The sequence below is a fragment of the Ovis canadensis genome, chromosome 11 (genome assembly GCF_042477335.2).
Source record: "Ovis canadensis isolate MfBH-ARS-UI-01 breed Bighorn chromosome 11, ARS-UI_OviCan_v2, whole genome shotgun sequence".
Taxonomy (NCBI): domain Eukaryota; kingdom Metazoa; phylum Chordata; class Mammalia; order Artiodactyla; family Bovidae; genus Ovis; species Ovis canadensis.
Window position 1 is genome coordinate 51,231,367 of NC_091255.1, and position 16,636 is coordinate 51,248,002.

General features: G+C 44.6%; 1 protein-coding gene and 1 non-coding gene across 2 annotated transcripts; one reads left to right on the forward strand and one right to left on the reverse strand.

The window, feature by feature from the left end:
- Positions 1–35: 35 nt before the first annotated feature.
- Positions 36–16,634, forward strand: PSME3 (proteasome activator subunit 3). The gene is made up of 13 exons (XM_069541589.1): positions 36–192; positions 1,572–1,699; positions 8,866–9,540; positions 10,214–10,246; positions 10,370–10,432; positions 10,629–10,733; positions 11,732–11,780; positions 12,571–12,683; positions 12,910–12,978; positions 13,115–13,182; positions 13,281–13,335; positions 13,461–13,547; positions 14,120–16,634. The coding sequence occupies exons 3-13, from the start codon at positions 9,499–9,501 to the stop codon at positions 14,198–14,200; spliced, it is 765 nt and encodes a 254-aa protein (XP_069397690.1). The 5' UTR covers positions 36–192; positions 1,572–1,699; positions 8,866–9,498; the 3' UTR covers positions 14,201–16,634.
- Positions 11,428–11,500, reverse strand: TRNAE-UUC (transfer RNA glutamic acid (anticodon UUC)). The gene has a single exon. It is a non-coding gene; the product is annotated as a tRNA-Glu (tRNA).
- Positions 16,635–16,636: the final 2 nt, after the last annotated feature.

Below are 16,636 nucleotides of genomic sequence, written 5' to 3' on the forward strand. Positions count from 1 at the left end.
CGGCAGGCGTCGGCCTGGGGGCTGGTGTTGCGAGCGGAAGTGGCCCGACCGAGTTGGGAGCGAGTCGCTAAAGAGTCCGATACAATTTAGCGAATAAACAAACAACCCCTGGACACGCCACCATTTTCTAACTCAGTGACTTTTCTTCAGATTTGTCACTTCTTAGCGGAGCCACTTTCGTTATTCACTGCGGTATCAATTTTTAAAATTTCTCATTGGGAGAACTGGGCGTTTTTTTTGAAACGCTGACAAAGAGGTAGACACTTGGAAGGGCAAGTGAGGGGGTAAACCTTGTTGTGTTTCATTGTATAAAGTTTCAGTTATGATAAGGGAAAGTCCAACACTTTAGATATTGGAATATAAAGTTATGAAACTAAAACATTTTTGTGTTGGTGCAGGAGTACCCATGGAAGAGAATAAAGTTAAAAAATAGACCATGTATGGGGGGCGGGGTGGATTTAGTGGGTGATAAAGCTAATATTTAAAGTTAGTGGGGAAGTGATCTACTTAATAAGTGATGAGTGGGACCAAAGAGCCATTTATTTATTTATTTTTTTTAATTTTAAAATCTTTAATTCTTACATGCGTTCCCAAACATGACCCCCCCTCCCACCTCCCTCCCCACAACATCTCTCTGGGTCATCCCCATGCACCAGCCCCAAGCATGCTGCACCCTACGTCAGACATGGACTGGCGATTCAATTCTTACATGATAGTATGCATGTTAGAATTCCCATTCTCCCAAATCATCCCACCCTCTCCCTCTCCCTCTGAGTCCAAAAGTCCGTTATACACATCTGTGTCTTTTTTCCTGTCTTACATACAGGGTCGTCATTGCCATCTTCCTAAATTCCATATATATGTGTTAGTATACTGTATTGGTGTTTTTCTTTCTGGCTTACTTCACTCTGTATAATTGGCTCCAGTTTCATCCATCTCATCAGAACTGATTCAAATGAATTCTTTTTAACGGCTGAGTAATACTCCATTGTGTACAAAGAGCCATTTAAATGGTAGTGAGCTCAATCTTCTACTCACTGTTTACACCAAAAGAAGTTCCAAGTTAGTCACAAATTTAAGCGTCAAAAATACAATTGGGAATTCCCTGGCAGTCCAGTCGTTAGCACTATAAGCTTTCATTGGTGAGGGCGCCAGTTCAGTCCCTGATAGGGGAACTAAAAATCCCACAAGCCGTGTGGCAAAAAACAAAACAATGGTTAAAGGTACTATATGAAAGCATGAGTGAATATTTTTTATAATCTTGAAGTAGAGAAGGGCTGTCTAAGCATGACATGAAAATCAGAAATAAAAAGGAAAATATTGACTTTTACTCCTTAGAAATTAAACTTTCTGGATTTCCCTGTCCTTCCACTGGTCAAGACTCTGCACTCTCAATGCAGGGGGGCATGGGTTTGCTCCCTGGTTGGAAAGATTCTGCATCTTGGTGTGCTGTGGCCAAGAATGAAAATGAAATTAAAACTTTGGGGTACTCTTTCTACCCCCTTCTGATGTCTATGTCAGAAGCTTTCTCTATCTCCTTCATACTTTAATAAAACTTTATTACACGAAAGCTCTGAGCGATCAAGCCTCGCCTCTGGCCCCAGATTGAATTCTCCGGAGGCCAAGGATCCTGGCGTCTTTGCGTGATTCAGCAACGACATTTCATCTTGGGGGCTCGTCTGGGATTCTTCAGGACAAGGTAAGGATGCTTGGAGCTCTAGTTCTTTGTTCTCCTAGCGAACACATTTTCTGCTGTACTTTACTAACTCTATTTATTGGAGAGTATATAACTCCATTGCTAACACTAGCAAGCGGGTACTCTTTCTACCCCTTTCTGATGTCTATGTCAGAAGCGAGATCTCCTTTATACTTTAATAAAACTTTATTACACGCACACACACACCAAAAAAAAACACAAAACTTTGTGAACTATCAAAGACAGTGTAAAAAAAAATTGTGAAAAGAAAATGTGGAAAATAGTTGTGTCTCAAAAGAAGGTAAATTTCTTTGATATACAGAACTCTATTCAATCAATAAAAATACCCATGGGCAGTAATGAAATGGGCAAATAATATGAAAAAGCTCACAGGAAAACAAAAGGTTGATTAAAAAAATTAAAAGATATTTCATTTTACTAGTAATAGTGGAAATAAAACTGAAGTCAGGCAGCTTTCCTCATTTAAGAGATTGGTAAAGGCTGAGCTAATTGATAACATCATGTATTGATGAGTATATAGGGAACTCTATGTATAAACTAGTACAGTCTTTTTGGAGGACAATTTGGGAATGTATTTCAAAATTTTAAATGTTCATATTCTTTGATTCATAAAATTTATTTCTAGGAATTTTCCTAATAGATAATACAAGTGATCAAATCCAGATGTACAATAAAGTTCACGGCTAAATTTCCCTCAGTAATAGGGATTGTTTAGATAAATTAGGGTATTATTCATTCAGCAGAATACTGTGTGTGCTCAGTAGCGCCGTTGTGTCTGACTCTTTGCAGCCCCATGCAACCATTAAAAAGAATGGAATAACTTGCCTTTTCCTTGGTTCTTTTGGCTACTTTGAGAGTGGTCTGAAGAAGGGCAAGAGTAGAAGCAGGGAGACCAGCTGGGAGGTTTTGCATGAATTGAGGCAAGAGATGATTCTCAGTTAAATAAGAAAAGTCATAGGCAGTAAACATAAGTCCATTTGTATAAAAAATAACGTGGTATATAATATGACATATTATATGTTATAGGAAATAATAGACAGCAAGCAGTGTCTTTCACTGAACAATGGGACAGGGATTTTTACTTAATACAAATTTGTACTGTTGGATTTTTTTTGACAATAAGCCTATAATTCATTTACAGCAAAAGTAAACTTTTACAGAAAGATAATATAACAATACAGGAAGTTAGGGCAATAGTGTCGTAGAATTACCCATAATCTCACCATACTCTAAGTTTTATGTTTTGCATTATGATGTTTCTTCCCTGTGTAGTTTATTTTTGTTTTAGTCACTCATTTTATTTTTTTTAAAACTTTTTATTTTGTGTTGGGATATAGCTGATTAACAATGTTGTGATAGTTTCAGGTGGACAGCTAAGTGACTCAGCAGTACATATACATGTATCCATTCTCCCCCAGATGCGTCTCCCATCCAGGCTGCCACATACGATTGAGCAGAGTTCCCTGTGCTATACAGTAGGTCCTTGTTGGTTATCCATTTTAAACATAGCAGTGTGTACATGTCCATCCTAACTTGCTAACAGTTGCTTCCCCGCCACCCCCCCCACCCCCACGTCCTTTGCCCAGCAACCATAAATTCCTTTTCTAAATCTGTGCCACTGTGTATTTTAACAAAGTGAACTGAAGTGAAAGTGAAGTCACTCAGTTGAGTCCAACTCTTTGGGACCCCATGGACTGTAGCCTACGGTTCCTCCATCCATGGGATTTTCCAGGCAAGAATAGTGGAGTGGGTTGCCATTTCCTTCTCCAATTTTAACAAAGCTGTATTTATCTTTGTGATCTATGTGCAATTTTTGTATACTGCTTTTAAAATTGAATGTTACATAGTGAGTATTTTCCCTTGTTGCTACACAGATTTTGTAATCCTCACTCTCTTGGCTGCATTACCTGAGTGCTACCTTAATGTGTTTCTTTGTTGCTTTGCTTCCAGTTTTGGAGGTTACGATAATGCTGCAGTGAAAAGGGGACTGCTTCCTAATGCTAGAACCGTACCACTGAGATTACTGAATTTGGCTATTTCATGTCTCTTGATTAACATTAGCAGTTGTTTCCCAAAGTGGTTTCATATATTCTACCTCCAGTAATGTTTGAGAGAGCCTGTTTCAAGATGCCCTGGCTAGGAGTAACCATCATATATCAATAGTTGAAGAACAAGGGCAAAAAAAAAAAAAAAAAAAGGCACTTCCTTGTTATTTTAGTCTATTTTAGTCTTGTAAATATTGACTCTTTTGTGAAACTTGTGTCCTTCGTTCATTTGTCTACTAGGTTCTCATAACTAAGGTATTTTCCAGATGTGCAGACATTTTACATTTTTATGAAGTCAAATCAGCTTTTTTTCTGGATGATTTATATTGCTTAGAAAGCTGTTTCCACTTTCAGAAGTGACTCTTTTAGTATTTTAAATGTGTATGTCCTCCTATAATTAGCATCAGACATAATATGTGGGACTAGGTTGCTTTTCTCCTGGTATTGCTAACGAATCAGAGATGGTCTTTACAACCCTTATTCCTTCGATCTTTCAGCATGAAACTCCCTCTAGAGGAGTTGAGTGGAATCATCCCCAAAGGATTCTCAAGTAAGGCTGGAGTGATTGATTCATGAGTGTGTGAAAGTGTTAGTCGATAATCCATGTCTGACTCTTTGTGACCCCATGGACTGTAGCCCACCAGGCTCCTCTGTCCATGGAACTCTCCAGGCGAGGATACTGGAGTGGGTAGCCATTTCCTTTCTCCTGGGGATCTCTCTTCCTAACCCAGGGATCGAACCTGGGACTCCATGTTGCAGGTGGACTCTTTACCGTCTGAGCCACCAGTGGCCGAATCATAGTTGTATTCAATACTTCTTCCTGTGTGGCTGCCACTAACACCATCTCAGAAAGATGTAGATACATAAAGGGCTTCTAGAGAGGGAGGGCTTCTAGAGATTACAGCTGTGGGTTTGGAGATCTATCTTTGTCATTTACCAACCCTGACCTTGAGCAAGTTACTCAACCACTCTGGATCTTGTTTTCTTATTTGTAAAATGAGAATAATTAGGAATTCCCTGGTGGTCTGATGGTTGCTGCTACTGCTAAGTCGCTTCAGTCATGTCCGACTCTCTCTGACCCCATAGACGGCAGCCCACCAGGCTCCCCCGTCCCTGGGATTCTCCAGGCAAGAACACTGGAGTGGGTTTGCCATTTCCTTCTCCAATGCATGAAAGTGAAAAGTGAAAGTGAAGTCGCTCAGTTGTGTCCGACTCTTAGTGACCCCATAGACTGCAGCCTACCAGGCTCCTCCGCCTGTGGGATTTTCCAGGCAAGAGTTAGAACTCTGCATTTCCACTGCAGGGAGCTGAGGTTCCATCCCTGGAACCACACCCGCATGCTGTGCAGTGTGGCCAAAAAAAAAAAAAAAAACTTAAACGAGAATGATAGTGTATGTCACATAGGGTAGTGATGTGATGATTAAATGAGCTAATAATATGAAGCATAAGAAGCAACATCCAGCACATAGTAAACTGTCTGCTCTGCTGTTTGGAGACTATGTGACAATCAGTAGGTGTAGTACCTGAGGAACTGAATATTAAAAAACATACCATAGGTCATCAATTCAACAAATATTTACTGAAGACCTACTATGTGCCAGTCGCTTGTCTAGGTCTGGGAGGATACACTAGTGAACTACTCTAATAGTTTATATTCTTGAAAAGAGAACTGGACAATAAACATGTAAACAAATGAGTACGGTGACTTCAGATAATGGCAGGTGTTACGGGTTGAACTGTTTACCCAGAAGATATTGAAATTGGAAGATATTGAAGTCCTAAGCCCCAGTACCTGTGAATGTGACCTTATTTGGAAACAGGATCTTCGCAGATGATCAAGTTAATGAGGTCGTTAGGTCATTAATCCAGTATGACTGGTTGTCCTTAAAAAAGGGGGGTGTCAATGTGGACACAGAGATGGACATAAACAGAGGGAGGACATGTGAAGAGGTACAGGGAGAAGATGGTTGTCTCCAAGCCAAGGAACAGTTGAGACTCTCAAGAGCACCCATGTGACTTTTGTGGACATGAATTTAAAATAAGACCAGTCATCAGTGATCACTGATTCATAAGTACCCAGGAATAAACAGTTTGTTAAATACAGTGGTGCCCTCAGCAATTGTTCACTGAATAAATAAACAAATGAGTGCCTATTACTTAAAACATTTGGATAAAGGAGGAGGAAAAGAAAAAAGCAATGCGTACCTCTCTTCTTATGGGGCTTCCCTGGTGGCTCAGGCGGTAAGGAATCTGCCTGCAGTGCAGGAGACCGGGGTTCCATCCCTGAGTCAGGAAGACCCCCTGGAGAAGGGAATGGTTACCCACTCCAGTATTCTTGCCTGGAGAATTCCATGGACAGAGGGGCCTGACAGGCTATAGTCCATGGGGTTACAAAGAGTTGGACACCACTAAGAGACTAACATTCTACTTGAAGAAAAACAAAACACAATTATTTGAGAACAAAGCCATATTTCAATAAGCACAAACATATTAAGCTTCTAAGCTGAAGTTATTAATTCTGAAAGAAATGCAGGGTAATGGCTCACTTAAATATGATGTAGTTAATTTGAGAAAGCATTCCTGAAGTTAAGTTCCAGATCAAAGTTCAAAAGTTACTAGGAACAAGTGTTAACAGAAAGGAGAGGTAAAAGGGGAAAACCGTTAGATGTTAATAAGCAAGATGGTGGGATTTCCCTGCTGGGCCAGTGGTTAAGATTCTGCCTTGATGTATATAGCACATGGAACTCTTGCTCAATGTTATGTGGCAGCCTGAGTGGGAGGGGGTTTGCGGGAGAAGGGATACGTGTTTATGTATTGCTGAGTCCCTTCACTGTTCACCTGAAATTAGCGCAAGGAATCTGCCTTGCAATGCAGGGGACTTGGATTTAATTCCTGGTCGGGGAACTAAGATCCTGCATTCCTCGGAGCAACTAAGTGACTAGAGCATCTTTATACTGAAATGAAAGATCCTGCATGCTACAGTGAAGATCCTACATGCCACAACTAAGACCGGACACAGCCAAATAAATAACATATTAAAAAAAATAAGAATGGTAGTGGGGGCCATACTGTATGTGGTCTTGAATAAGTGGAAAACGACTTTGAGTCTGAAAGTGGGGATGAGAATAATTGTATCATTTAAGGAGTAACCTCTTCATGCTAAGCATGAACGGTTAGCTTATCTGATAGTGGCTACTATTTATCAAGTGCCTGCCTGTGTCCATAACAAAGCTACTAAATTACATACTATTTATTAATAACAATTAAAATTACATTTTACAAATGAGGGAATTGAGACTCAACATTTCAATAATTTACCCAAGATATGACAGTTAGGAAGGACTGATGCTGAAGCTCCAATATTTTGGCCACCTGATGTGAAGAGCCCACTCATTGGAAAAGACCCTGATACTGGGAAAGATTGAGGACAGGAGGAGAAGTGGGCAACAGAATGAGATGGTTGGATGGCATCACCGACTCAATGGACATGAGTTTCAGCAAACTCCGGAAGATAGTGAAAGACAGGGAAACCTGGTGTGCTGCAGTCCATGGAGTCTCAGAGAGTCAAACGAGACTGAATGACTGAACAACAAAGGAGCTGAGGCTCCTGATTTGAAGGCAGGTTTCTCTGATTCCAAAGACCACAGTCAGTCACCTTTCATTCAACTGTGTATTCCCACCATCTCCCTTGCTCTTCCCCCCACCCCCCATCTCCCTTGCTCTTAACACAGAGGTGTGCTCCGGATAAAATGTAAATCAGATAATCTGCCTTTGCACTTAATCCAAATTGTTTCCTAACAACCCTCCCCACCCCAGTCCACCCCCAGGTTACTAACTAGTCTTTCAGTTTCTTCAACTGGGACATCTCTGATGGTCCAGTGGATAATACTCCATGCTTCCACTGCAGGGGACCCAGGTTTGATCTCTGATTACAGGAAAGATCCTGCATGCCACGAAGTGCAGCCAAAAAAAAAAAAAAAAAGAATAAAATGAAAAATAAATTCGATTAATTTTTTTTTCAACTAGACCACCTCTTTCCTTCCCCAGAGGATTTGCCTGTGCTGCACCCATACCTTTGAAGCCTCTTCCTGTCACCCTTCTCAAGCTAATCCCTTTACATCCTTTAGATTTGAGCTTAATTGTCACTTCATCTGAGAGGCCTTTCTTGGCCATTTTATCCAAAATAGACCCCTGGTGTTCTCAATGTCGGCCATATTTCCCCTAACATTTACCAGATTTTGCAATTATGTTGTCAGTTTACGTTCTGATCTCTTTCCCCAGTTCAGTTCAGTTCGGTTGCTCAGTCGCATCCAACTCTTTGCGACCCTATGAATTGCAGCACGCCAGGCCTCCCTGTCCATCACCAACTGCTGGAGTTCACCCAAATTCATGTCCATCGAGTCGGTGATGCCATCCAGCCATCTTCCCCAGTATTAAGTTCCATTAGACCAGTGAACTTGAGTTCTGTTTACCTCTGATTTCTCAGAACTGTGCTGTTTGGGAAGCCACTAAACACATAAGGTTACTGAGTACTGCAAACCTGGCTCCTCTGAATTGAGGTGTGCAAGTAAGCATAAAATTCATACTGAATTTCAAAGACTTGGTATGAGAAAAGAATGTACAAGATCACATTGATTTTTTTAAATATTGGTTACACGATGAAGTATTTGGATAAATGGTTAAATATATGATTAAAATGAACATCACTGGTTTTACTTTTTAAAGTGGCTACCAAAAGACGTTTAACTTCTATAAGTGACTCACATTATTTCTAGCCTCTATACTGCTGTTCCAGAGCCTAGTCCACTTTAGGGTGAAATAACCAACGTTAAGAGAGACACTATGAATGGGTGAGTTAAGAGTTACAGTCTCTGCCTTATATGAGGAAAATGGATACAGCACTGCCCTAAAAGTTAGGAGATCTGAGTTCTGGTCTTGGATTTTCTGGAATCACCGTGTAGCCTCGACAAGCACTACCCGACTCTGGGCATCAATTTGCCCATCCATCAGGCAGTTGGTCTCTGAGATCTGGAAGTGTATGAGAATAAGTGGCTAAGTGGCAGAGAAAAGTGGGGAAGCCTGGTGCAATAGCATTTCTGTTAGGTTCCAGGCTAACGCTACAGCTTCGGCCAAGAGTAGGAGGCAGTGCGCATAACAGACTAGACACCCAGAACCCAGCACTGGGACAGCCAGCTTCCTCGGGCCGACGTCACTGGAGCGCGACGGCATCGTCGGTCGGGTCCCCGCTCGAGACCGGGCAGCGGCTCAGAAGGTCCCTTCCGTGAAGGCGAGTGCCGGGCAAACAATCCCTGAGTCTCTTTGAGGCTCAGATCTCACTAAATCCTCTCCACCATCCTCCCTCTCATTTCACCCGTACCGGGTACAAGAACTGGAAGGTAAGAACCAAGCGCCGAGCTCCCTGAGCGGAACCTCAGCGCGACTGCGCAGAGCACGTGCGCATCCTCGCTGGACTCCCGGCGATTGGCTGTGACGTAACTTCCGGTGTGAGCGGCGAAAGCCGGGAGGGCCAGCGAGAGAGGGAGCAGGCAGCAGGGACAGGCAGCAGGCGGGCTGGCTGACCGACCGCACGAAGGGAGGGAGCAAGTGATCAGTGAGTGACCCAGCGAGGGAGGCCGCGTCCTGAAAGCAGCCGAGATTCTCCCTTCCTTCTGACACCCTCCCCGGAGCCCACAGCGCCTCCGGTCTCCAGCGGAGCGGACACGGCCCGGCCCGGCCATGGCCTCGTTGCTGAAGGTGGATCAGGAAGTGAAGCTCAAGGTAGCGGCACCGGCCCAGGCCTCCTTACCCCTCGCTTCGATCCCCGAGCTGTCTGACCGGTTTCCCATTCCCCGTGGCGTCTTTGTCTCCCTGGGGACACCAGCCCTGGGCTTCCGCTCGGCTCAGCCCAGCCCCCCACCCCTGGGGACGGCATCGGGGGAGAGGATAATATGGGGTGGCCTAATGTACCCTGTCTAATAGGGAAGACCTTCGTGGACACGTGGTGGACTTAGTGCTTTAGGCTAGTGACAGCCGAAAGCCCCCCAGCCCAGCAACGTCCCCGCTCCATACGCTGCTACTGCCCCTTCCCTTGGCGTCAGGGTTGCCTAGTATCCTAGACCAGGTTTGGACGGGGGTTGACACGTTTGTGAGCTCACACCTCCCCCATCTGCTTGTCTTTTGTCTGCTCTCAAAGTCAGACAGCTTCAGACTGGGAGGGAGGGAGGGAGGGAAGACAGGTGGGTGCTGCCCTCAAGCCCCGCTTCCCTCTCCTGAGATGGAGAAATGGATCCTCAAAAAAATAAAGTATTTGCAGTCTGGGGGCCTCTCAGCTTCTCATTACAATTATAAGGTGAGGGAAAGACATTTGGATTTGGGCTTACCCAGCCTGCCTATACTTATGTTGCCAGCTGCTGATTTGCTCTTACTGAATTGCTTTCCTTGTTAATTTTAGGTTGATTCTTTCAGGGAGCGGATCACAAGTGAGGTGAGTGAAATAAGTAGAAAAGTGAGTGTTGGTTAATAGTTGGGAGTTCCCCAGTGAAGAGATATCTATAGAGACAGGCCTTCCCACAGTTACTAATTCGGTTGTATTTTCCCTCATCTTCAGGCAGAAGACTTGGTGGCAAATTTTTTCCCAAAGAAGTTGTTAGAACTTGATAGTTTTTTGAAGGTGAGAGACGCTTTTCTTTTCCTCAGATTCCGCAACTTTCTTGGCCAAGGTCTTTCTGTCCAGTGGGACAGATGAGGTGTTGATTCTGTTTTGTTGTGTACACTAACGCACTCTCATTTCTTGCCTTTTGAATGAAATACTTCTTTGTTCATCTTGAAAAGACTAATGTTTTTGGGGGTGGGCGTCTCTCTTTCAGGAACCAATCCTAAACATCCATGACCTAACTCAGATCCACTCAGACATGAATCTCCCAGTCCCTGACCCCATTCTTCTCACCAACAGCCATGATGGACTGGATGGTGTAAGTGTCCTATATTTTTCTTTGTGTTCCGAAGCAATAGGGGTTCTCTGTTCTCTATTTCCTGGTCAGTTGAAACGTATGGAGAGGAGACAGTGGGATTTTTATCTGGAAATGAGGATTCTTAAGACATTACGACTCCGGAGCACCTCCTTTAGATCCTGATTTTCATTTGTAGCATGCGGTGAATGTGTTAATGCTACTCTGTTAGAATGAGTTTGAAATAGGACAGATAGCTATAGGTTCCCGCAAGTGATCTGGTCTGTCCCCACGACTCTAGGCAAGACTTTCCTTGTCCTGTAACTACAGTCCTAAGCCTTTGTGTGTCTTTGGCACCTAGTCGTTACCAGTTATACGTCCACATTCTGTTATAACACTGATGACACTGTCTTGTTCTTTGTCTGTATCACTGTCTCACTGATAGAACCTGCCGTTCTGGAAAGCAAAAACTATCTTAATTATCTTTGTATCCCCAGCATCTAGCATTGTTCCCAGCACATAACAGTTGCTAAATACGTTTGTTGATTGAATATTGTGTGTTTTTATGGAATTGGCACATTTGCACATATTCCCTTAATTATCCTAACTCTGCATCCAGTGGTTCACTTTTCCTGTTGTTTGTAGTATTCTCCCTCCCCTAATTGCTTATTTATTTATTTATATTTGGCCACAGCATGCTCCTTTTGTGGGATCTTATTTCCCCAACCAGGGATCGAACCTGGGCCTCTGGCAGTGAAAGTGCCGAGTCCTAACCCCTAGACCACCAGGGAATTCCCCCTAATTGCTTCCTTTGTTTATACTTCTTGAAAGGTTGGTTTTCCCAGCAGAGTTTAAGTTGTGTTTTGCCAAGAATCTTATCTTAAAGGCTTGTATGTGCTTAATAAATTGTGCATAACTTAAGACAACCTGTCTTAAGGAAGGGATTAAACTTGCTTGAAGGGTAACTTATGATGGGGATGTGGATGTCCGACAGGCTAATTCCCATCTCTTTGTATCCTTAGCCCACTTACAAGAAGCGAAGATTGGATGAATGTGAAGAGGCCTTCCAGGGTAAGAGCTGACTTTACCATCTCCCACCCCAACCCTTCCTGGTAGATGCAGAATGTGTTCTCCTGGCCAGGAAGCAGGGTCTGATTTTATTTCCCAGAGTTCACATTCCCATGTCCTCTAAGCATTATTATTTAGCACTTCCAATTAACAGGGAGGGTTTGTCTTGGTGTGGACTGTCAAGGGAGACAGGTTGAAGAGAACTACACATCACAGATTTCTCACAGAAATGCCAGTTCCGTGTTATTTTTTCCTCTTCGATAATAGTTGATATGTTAAGTCTATAGAGCAGGGGTCCTCAATCATGGTACTGGCCTATGGCCACACAGCAGGGGGTGAGCAGTAGGCAAGCTAGCAAACCTTCCTCTGTATTTACAGCTGCTTTCCATTGCTCGCACTACCACCTGAGCTCTGCCCCCTGTCAGATCAGCAGAGGCACTAGAATCTCTTAAGAGTGCAAACCCTACTGTGAAAGAGAGATCTGGGTTGCGTACTCCTTATGAGAATCACTCAGAAACCATGCTTCCTGAGCTCTCACAAATCCATGGGAAAAATAGAGCATATTTAAATTTCCTTATTCAGACTTTTGGAATACTCCAGACTTGTTGTTTAGTCTGTTAATCCATGTGTTCTCTTTTTTATTCTGTTGGGGGCGTCAGGTTGTGGATGGGGTTATGCCAGATAAAAGGCCAAGGTCATAGCGTCTCATGGGGCTGGGAAAGAGAGAGAGACCTGGAATGCTATGTCCTGCCCTTCCACACCAATAATTTAATCTTCCTCACATCCCTGCCAGGAACCAAGGTGTTTGTGATGCCCAATGGGATGCTAAAAAGCAACCAGCAGCTGGTGGACATTATTGAGAAAGTGAAGCCTGAGATCCGGCTGCTGATTGAGAAATGCAACACGGTGAGGCAGGGGCTAGTGACCTGTGGGCTGACCCCAGATAACCCAGCTTAAACTGTGCTCGATGATGGGGCTGGGGGCGTGGAGGTGATGTGGCAGCTGGCAGACTAAGTATCTCGGCTCCTGTGCTCCTGGCCTGTGGCCCCAACAGCATAAATTGTGTACTTCATGGCTTTAGGAGAAAGGGCTAAGGTCCTCATACGTGTATTTTGATCCCCTCACCCTCCAGGTCAAAATGTGGGTACAACTCCTGATTCCTAGGATAGAAGATGGGAACAACTTTGGGGTGTCCATTCAGGTAAGGCACCTGCAATCGACACTGGAGAGGAAGGTGTGGGAGTATTCTCCCTTCCTCTGCATTTCTGTTTTCCTTTTCTTTTTGTTCTGCCTTGGGATGACATGGAAGTGACTTTTGACTCATTTGCTTTTTTCAGGAGGAGACAGTTGCAGAACTAAGAACTGTTGAGAGTGAAGCTGCATCTTATCTGGACCAGATTTCTAGGTAGGGCTGCTGGGGTATGGCCCAGGAATGGGGGCTGGTGAGGTGGTGAACACCGTCCGGGCTCTCCTGCAGCTTTCTCCTCTTCTCTCTCCTTTCAGATATTATATTACAAGAGCCAAATTGGTTTCTAAAATAGCTAAATATCCCCATGTGGTAAGTGAGGGTTTTTTGGGCTGAGGGTGGAAGTGGTAGGACAGGGAGGAGTGACTAGTCCTAGGAAGAGCTGTGTGGGTGACAGTCAGGCCTTGGGAACAAGACTTTTCTCTGCCCCCCATCAGGAAGACTATCGTCGCACCGTGACAGAGATTGACGAGAAAGAATATATCAGCCTTCGGCTCATCATATCAGAGCTAAGGAATCAATATGTAAGTTACCTTGGACCCTGCCCACAGTTGCTCTGGCTTCTCTTAGTTCTGGTGGCTATTTTCTTGCCACTCTCTGGGGGTTGAGTTGGGGGTTGGAGGTAAAATGAATGGATCAAATTCTGCCCATCAGCTGAGTATTGAAAGCCCCATGAGGTCATTGAAGGTGTCTAGGTGCTTCTCTCCCTTCTTTCTACCTGGATGGGAAAGGGCGCAGTGTAGTCTTGGGGTGAAGATGTGGGTGTTAGCGTCAGGCATAGATTTAGAACTAATTCTACCTGTAATATGGGGCCTTGGGCAAGTTTAACCTCAAACTGCAGTTCTTCATCTAACACGTTAAAGGACCTAGTGTAATTCCTGGTATGTTAAGTGCCTCATAAATGTTATTTATTAGACTCTTGGACCCTGGGATATCCCCAGCTGTGTCCGGTAGAAGGGCAGCCACCCTGAACTCAGATTCTAGTGAGATTTGGATCATGTGAGTGATTGGGGGTGGGGGTTTGTGGGGGTGTCTCATTTCCCTAGTGAGGTAGAGGTTGGATAGACACATGATTCCCTGATCTCTCTCCTCCCAGGTCACTCTACATGACATGATCCTGAAAAATATTGAGAAGATCAAACGGCCCCGGAGCAGCAATGCAGAGACACTGTACTGAGGCCGGGGCCAGGGTCAGGGGACTCTGTGAGTCTGGCTCAAGACCGACATTGCCTTGGTTTGTTACATGACTATCGTGATGGGGAAACTGGCTGGAAATAGTAATCACACCTCTCTCTGTTTTTAGTTAGAGTCTAATGAAACTCTCATGTAGTTCTGTGACGTGTTTACCTCTTTTTTCAGGCCTCAGGAACTCTTCTATTTCCTTCTCTAATGCCCCCACGCCCCCCTGTCTTAATTTCTGGAGAACTCCAGGTTTGCGTGTGCAGGATCCTGGCACAAGAATACTTGTGTTTTCTCTCCCCGGCTCCCTCCTGTGTCTTGGGCTTTGTGTTTTCTTCCTTTTGATGATGAGTTGGTTAGAAGCTGAGGGAACTGGAAGGAACGTGCTTGGTGTTTTGTAGGAACTGGGGTGGGATGGAGGGGACCAACTCCTCTCTTCCGGAAGGAAGGTTAGTGTCCCTTGCCACTCTGGGACGTCGGATCCTCCCTGCCACAGTTGCCCTGGTGATGACTGAGGGTTTCCCGTCTACATACATTGTACCTTGAACCTGATCATGACAAGAAACACCTTAGATCTTCTTCTGCCAAGCCCCTAGCTCCTTCAGATGTTTTTATAACTAGGATTTTCACATACACGTACGTGTGTGATAAATATATACGTATACGTGCAGCACACACGCCTTGCTGCTGTACTTGATGCCCTTCCCTCCCCTCTCCCCGCCCTGCCCACCTGTGAACCCCGTCTCTCTCGCCTTTTCTCTCTCTCTCACACACACACACACACACACACACACACACACTCTGTTTAGAAGGTGATGGGTGTCTTAGTCCTCTTCCACCAGGGCCCATTGTCTCCTGATAGTGTAGCCTTTTGGTGCCTGAGGCTGTGAGTTGGAGGTGAGCTGAGAGATGAGAAGCAGAGGGAGTGGGGAAGGCCCCTTCCTCCGTGACTCAGGTCCCTTTGGGCGTTTTTGCAAAGGCTTGTCCTCTGACCCCTGGTTGCCTCTTCCCAGCCCAGTTGTAAGTTGGGGTAAGGGTGTCTGCAGCTGTGAGGCCAGATGCTGCTGCTGCTACAAGGCTTTCCCTTTGGGGAAGATGTTTTCTTATTTGTAGTATTGTGCTCCCCGGGAAGGTGGTCACTGGTGTGTATATGTGCGTGCATGCGCATGCACGCATGCACACGGTGTGTGTATGTGGAAATCTGCTGAGCAAGTCACAACCATAGAAGAGTTGCCTCTTATCTCTCAAATCTTCCAGAGATACCACTTGTTACAACTTTCGTGTTAACCCTCATCAACCCCTACGTTTTTATTCTGCCACTCCAGGAGAGTCTGTTGGTGGCTCTCTTTCTTTCTCTCAGTGTCTGTTGCTGACTTTTATCCTTGCCCCTTCCCCGCCCCATCTCTGTCTTCCAACCTCCAATCATATTTCCATCTGAGCGCATCATTTTGGTCTCCCGTTACGCTATAGAGGAGGAGTTCGGATGCTGTCTTCCCATGAATAGTATTCAGTAACAAACCAATTGCATTTTAGTTGGGCAGTGCCCCTACCCACCCTCCAGACCCCTTCCAGCTAAAACCCTTCCCTCCTCCCATCCTGTGTTTCTCAGTTTCCCTTTTTGTTTGTTGGATTGTTCCAGTACGCCTCCTCCTCCCCCTACTGCCCTTGGATCGTAATGTAAAATTCTTTTACCATGTCAAGAAATTATTAAAAATACAGGTACTTTGACCTCTTTCTAAAGCTGCAGACGCTGATGCGATGCTCTGGTGGCCTGGGACGTACCCACACTTAGGTGTGTGCACATTGGGACACCCACCTCCATATATACCTCCAGTCACTCTATTGGGTGTCTTTACTCCAATGGAGCTGCCTCTTTTCTCTGAAATAATGAAAAGACTGAGGCTTCTGCCTACCAAGAGGCAAGAGTGTGTCCTTCATTTGTGTGCAGTCTGAATTAAATGCAAATTGAAGGAAAGTGAAAGTCAGTCATGTCCTGCGAGGCTCCTCTGTCCATGAAATTCTCCAGGCGAGAATACTGGGTGGGTAGCCATTCCCTTCTTCAGGGGATCTTCCTGATGCAGGGATTGGACCCCAGTCCCCTGCATTGTGGGCAGATTGTGTCCTGTCTGAGCCACCAGATAACTCTTCTCAAACCTAACTTGCCTTCTACACTGACAAGATCCCAGCTCCTTCCTTCCTTCTCCAGTAATACCCTGAACTGTCAGTAGAGGGTGCTGTAGTTCCATGTGTGGGGAATCACCTGGCTTGAGACATAACCCACCCCATCGTTTTCTTTATACAATACTTCTCTCTGAATAATGTCTTAAGTTTCTTGAGGATATGCCAGGGACTCCTGGTTTTGGCTTTCAAATGACTTGGAGGGCTGTCTGGGATCTTAGCTCCCTCTGAAATAAAAGTTTCCTTAACTTCCACC

Bases quoted from the DNA above. Each gene is read 5' to 3' on its own strand.
- PSME3 (XM_069541589.1), top strand. From the start codon at position 9,499: ATGGCCTCGTTGCTGAAGGTGGATCAGGAAGTGAAGCTCAAG. The intron at 10,433-10,628 runs GTGAGAGACGCT...TCTCTCTTTCAG, and splicing joins AACTTGATAGTTTTTTGAAG to GAACCAATCCTAAACATCCA. The intron at 13,336-13,460 runs GTAAGTGAGGGT...GCCCCCCATCAG, and splicing joins TAGCTAAATATCCCCATGTG to GAAGACTATCGTCGCACCGT.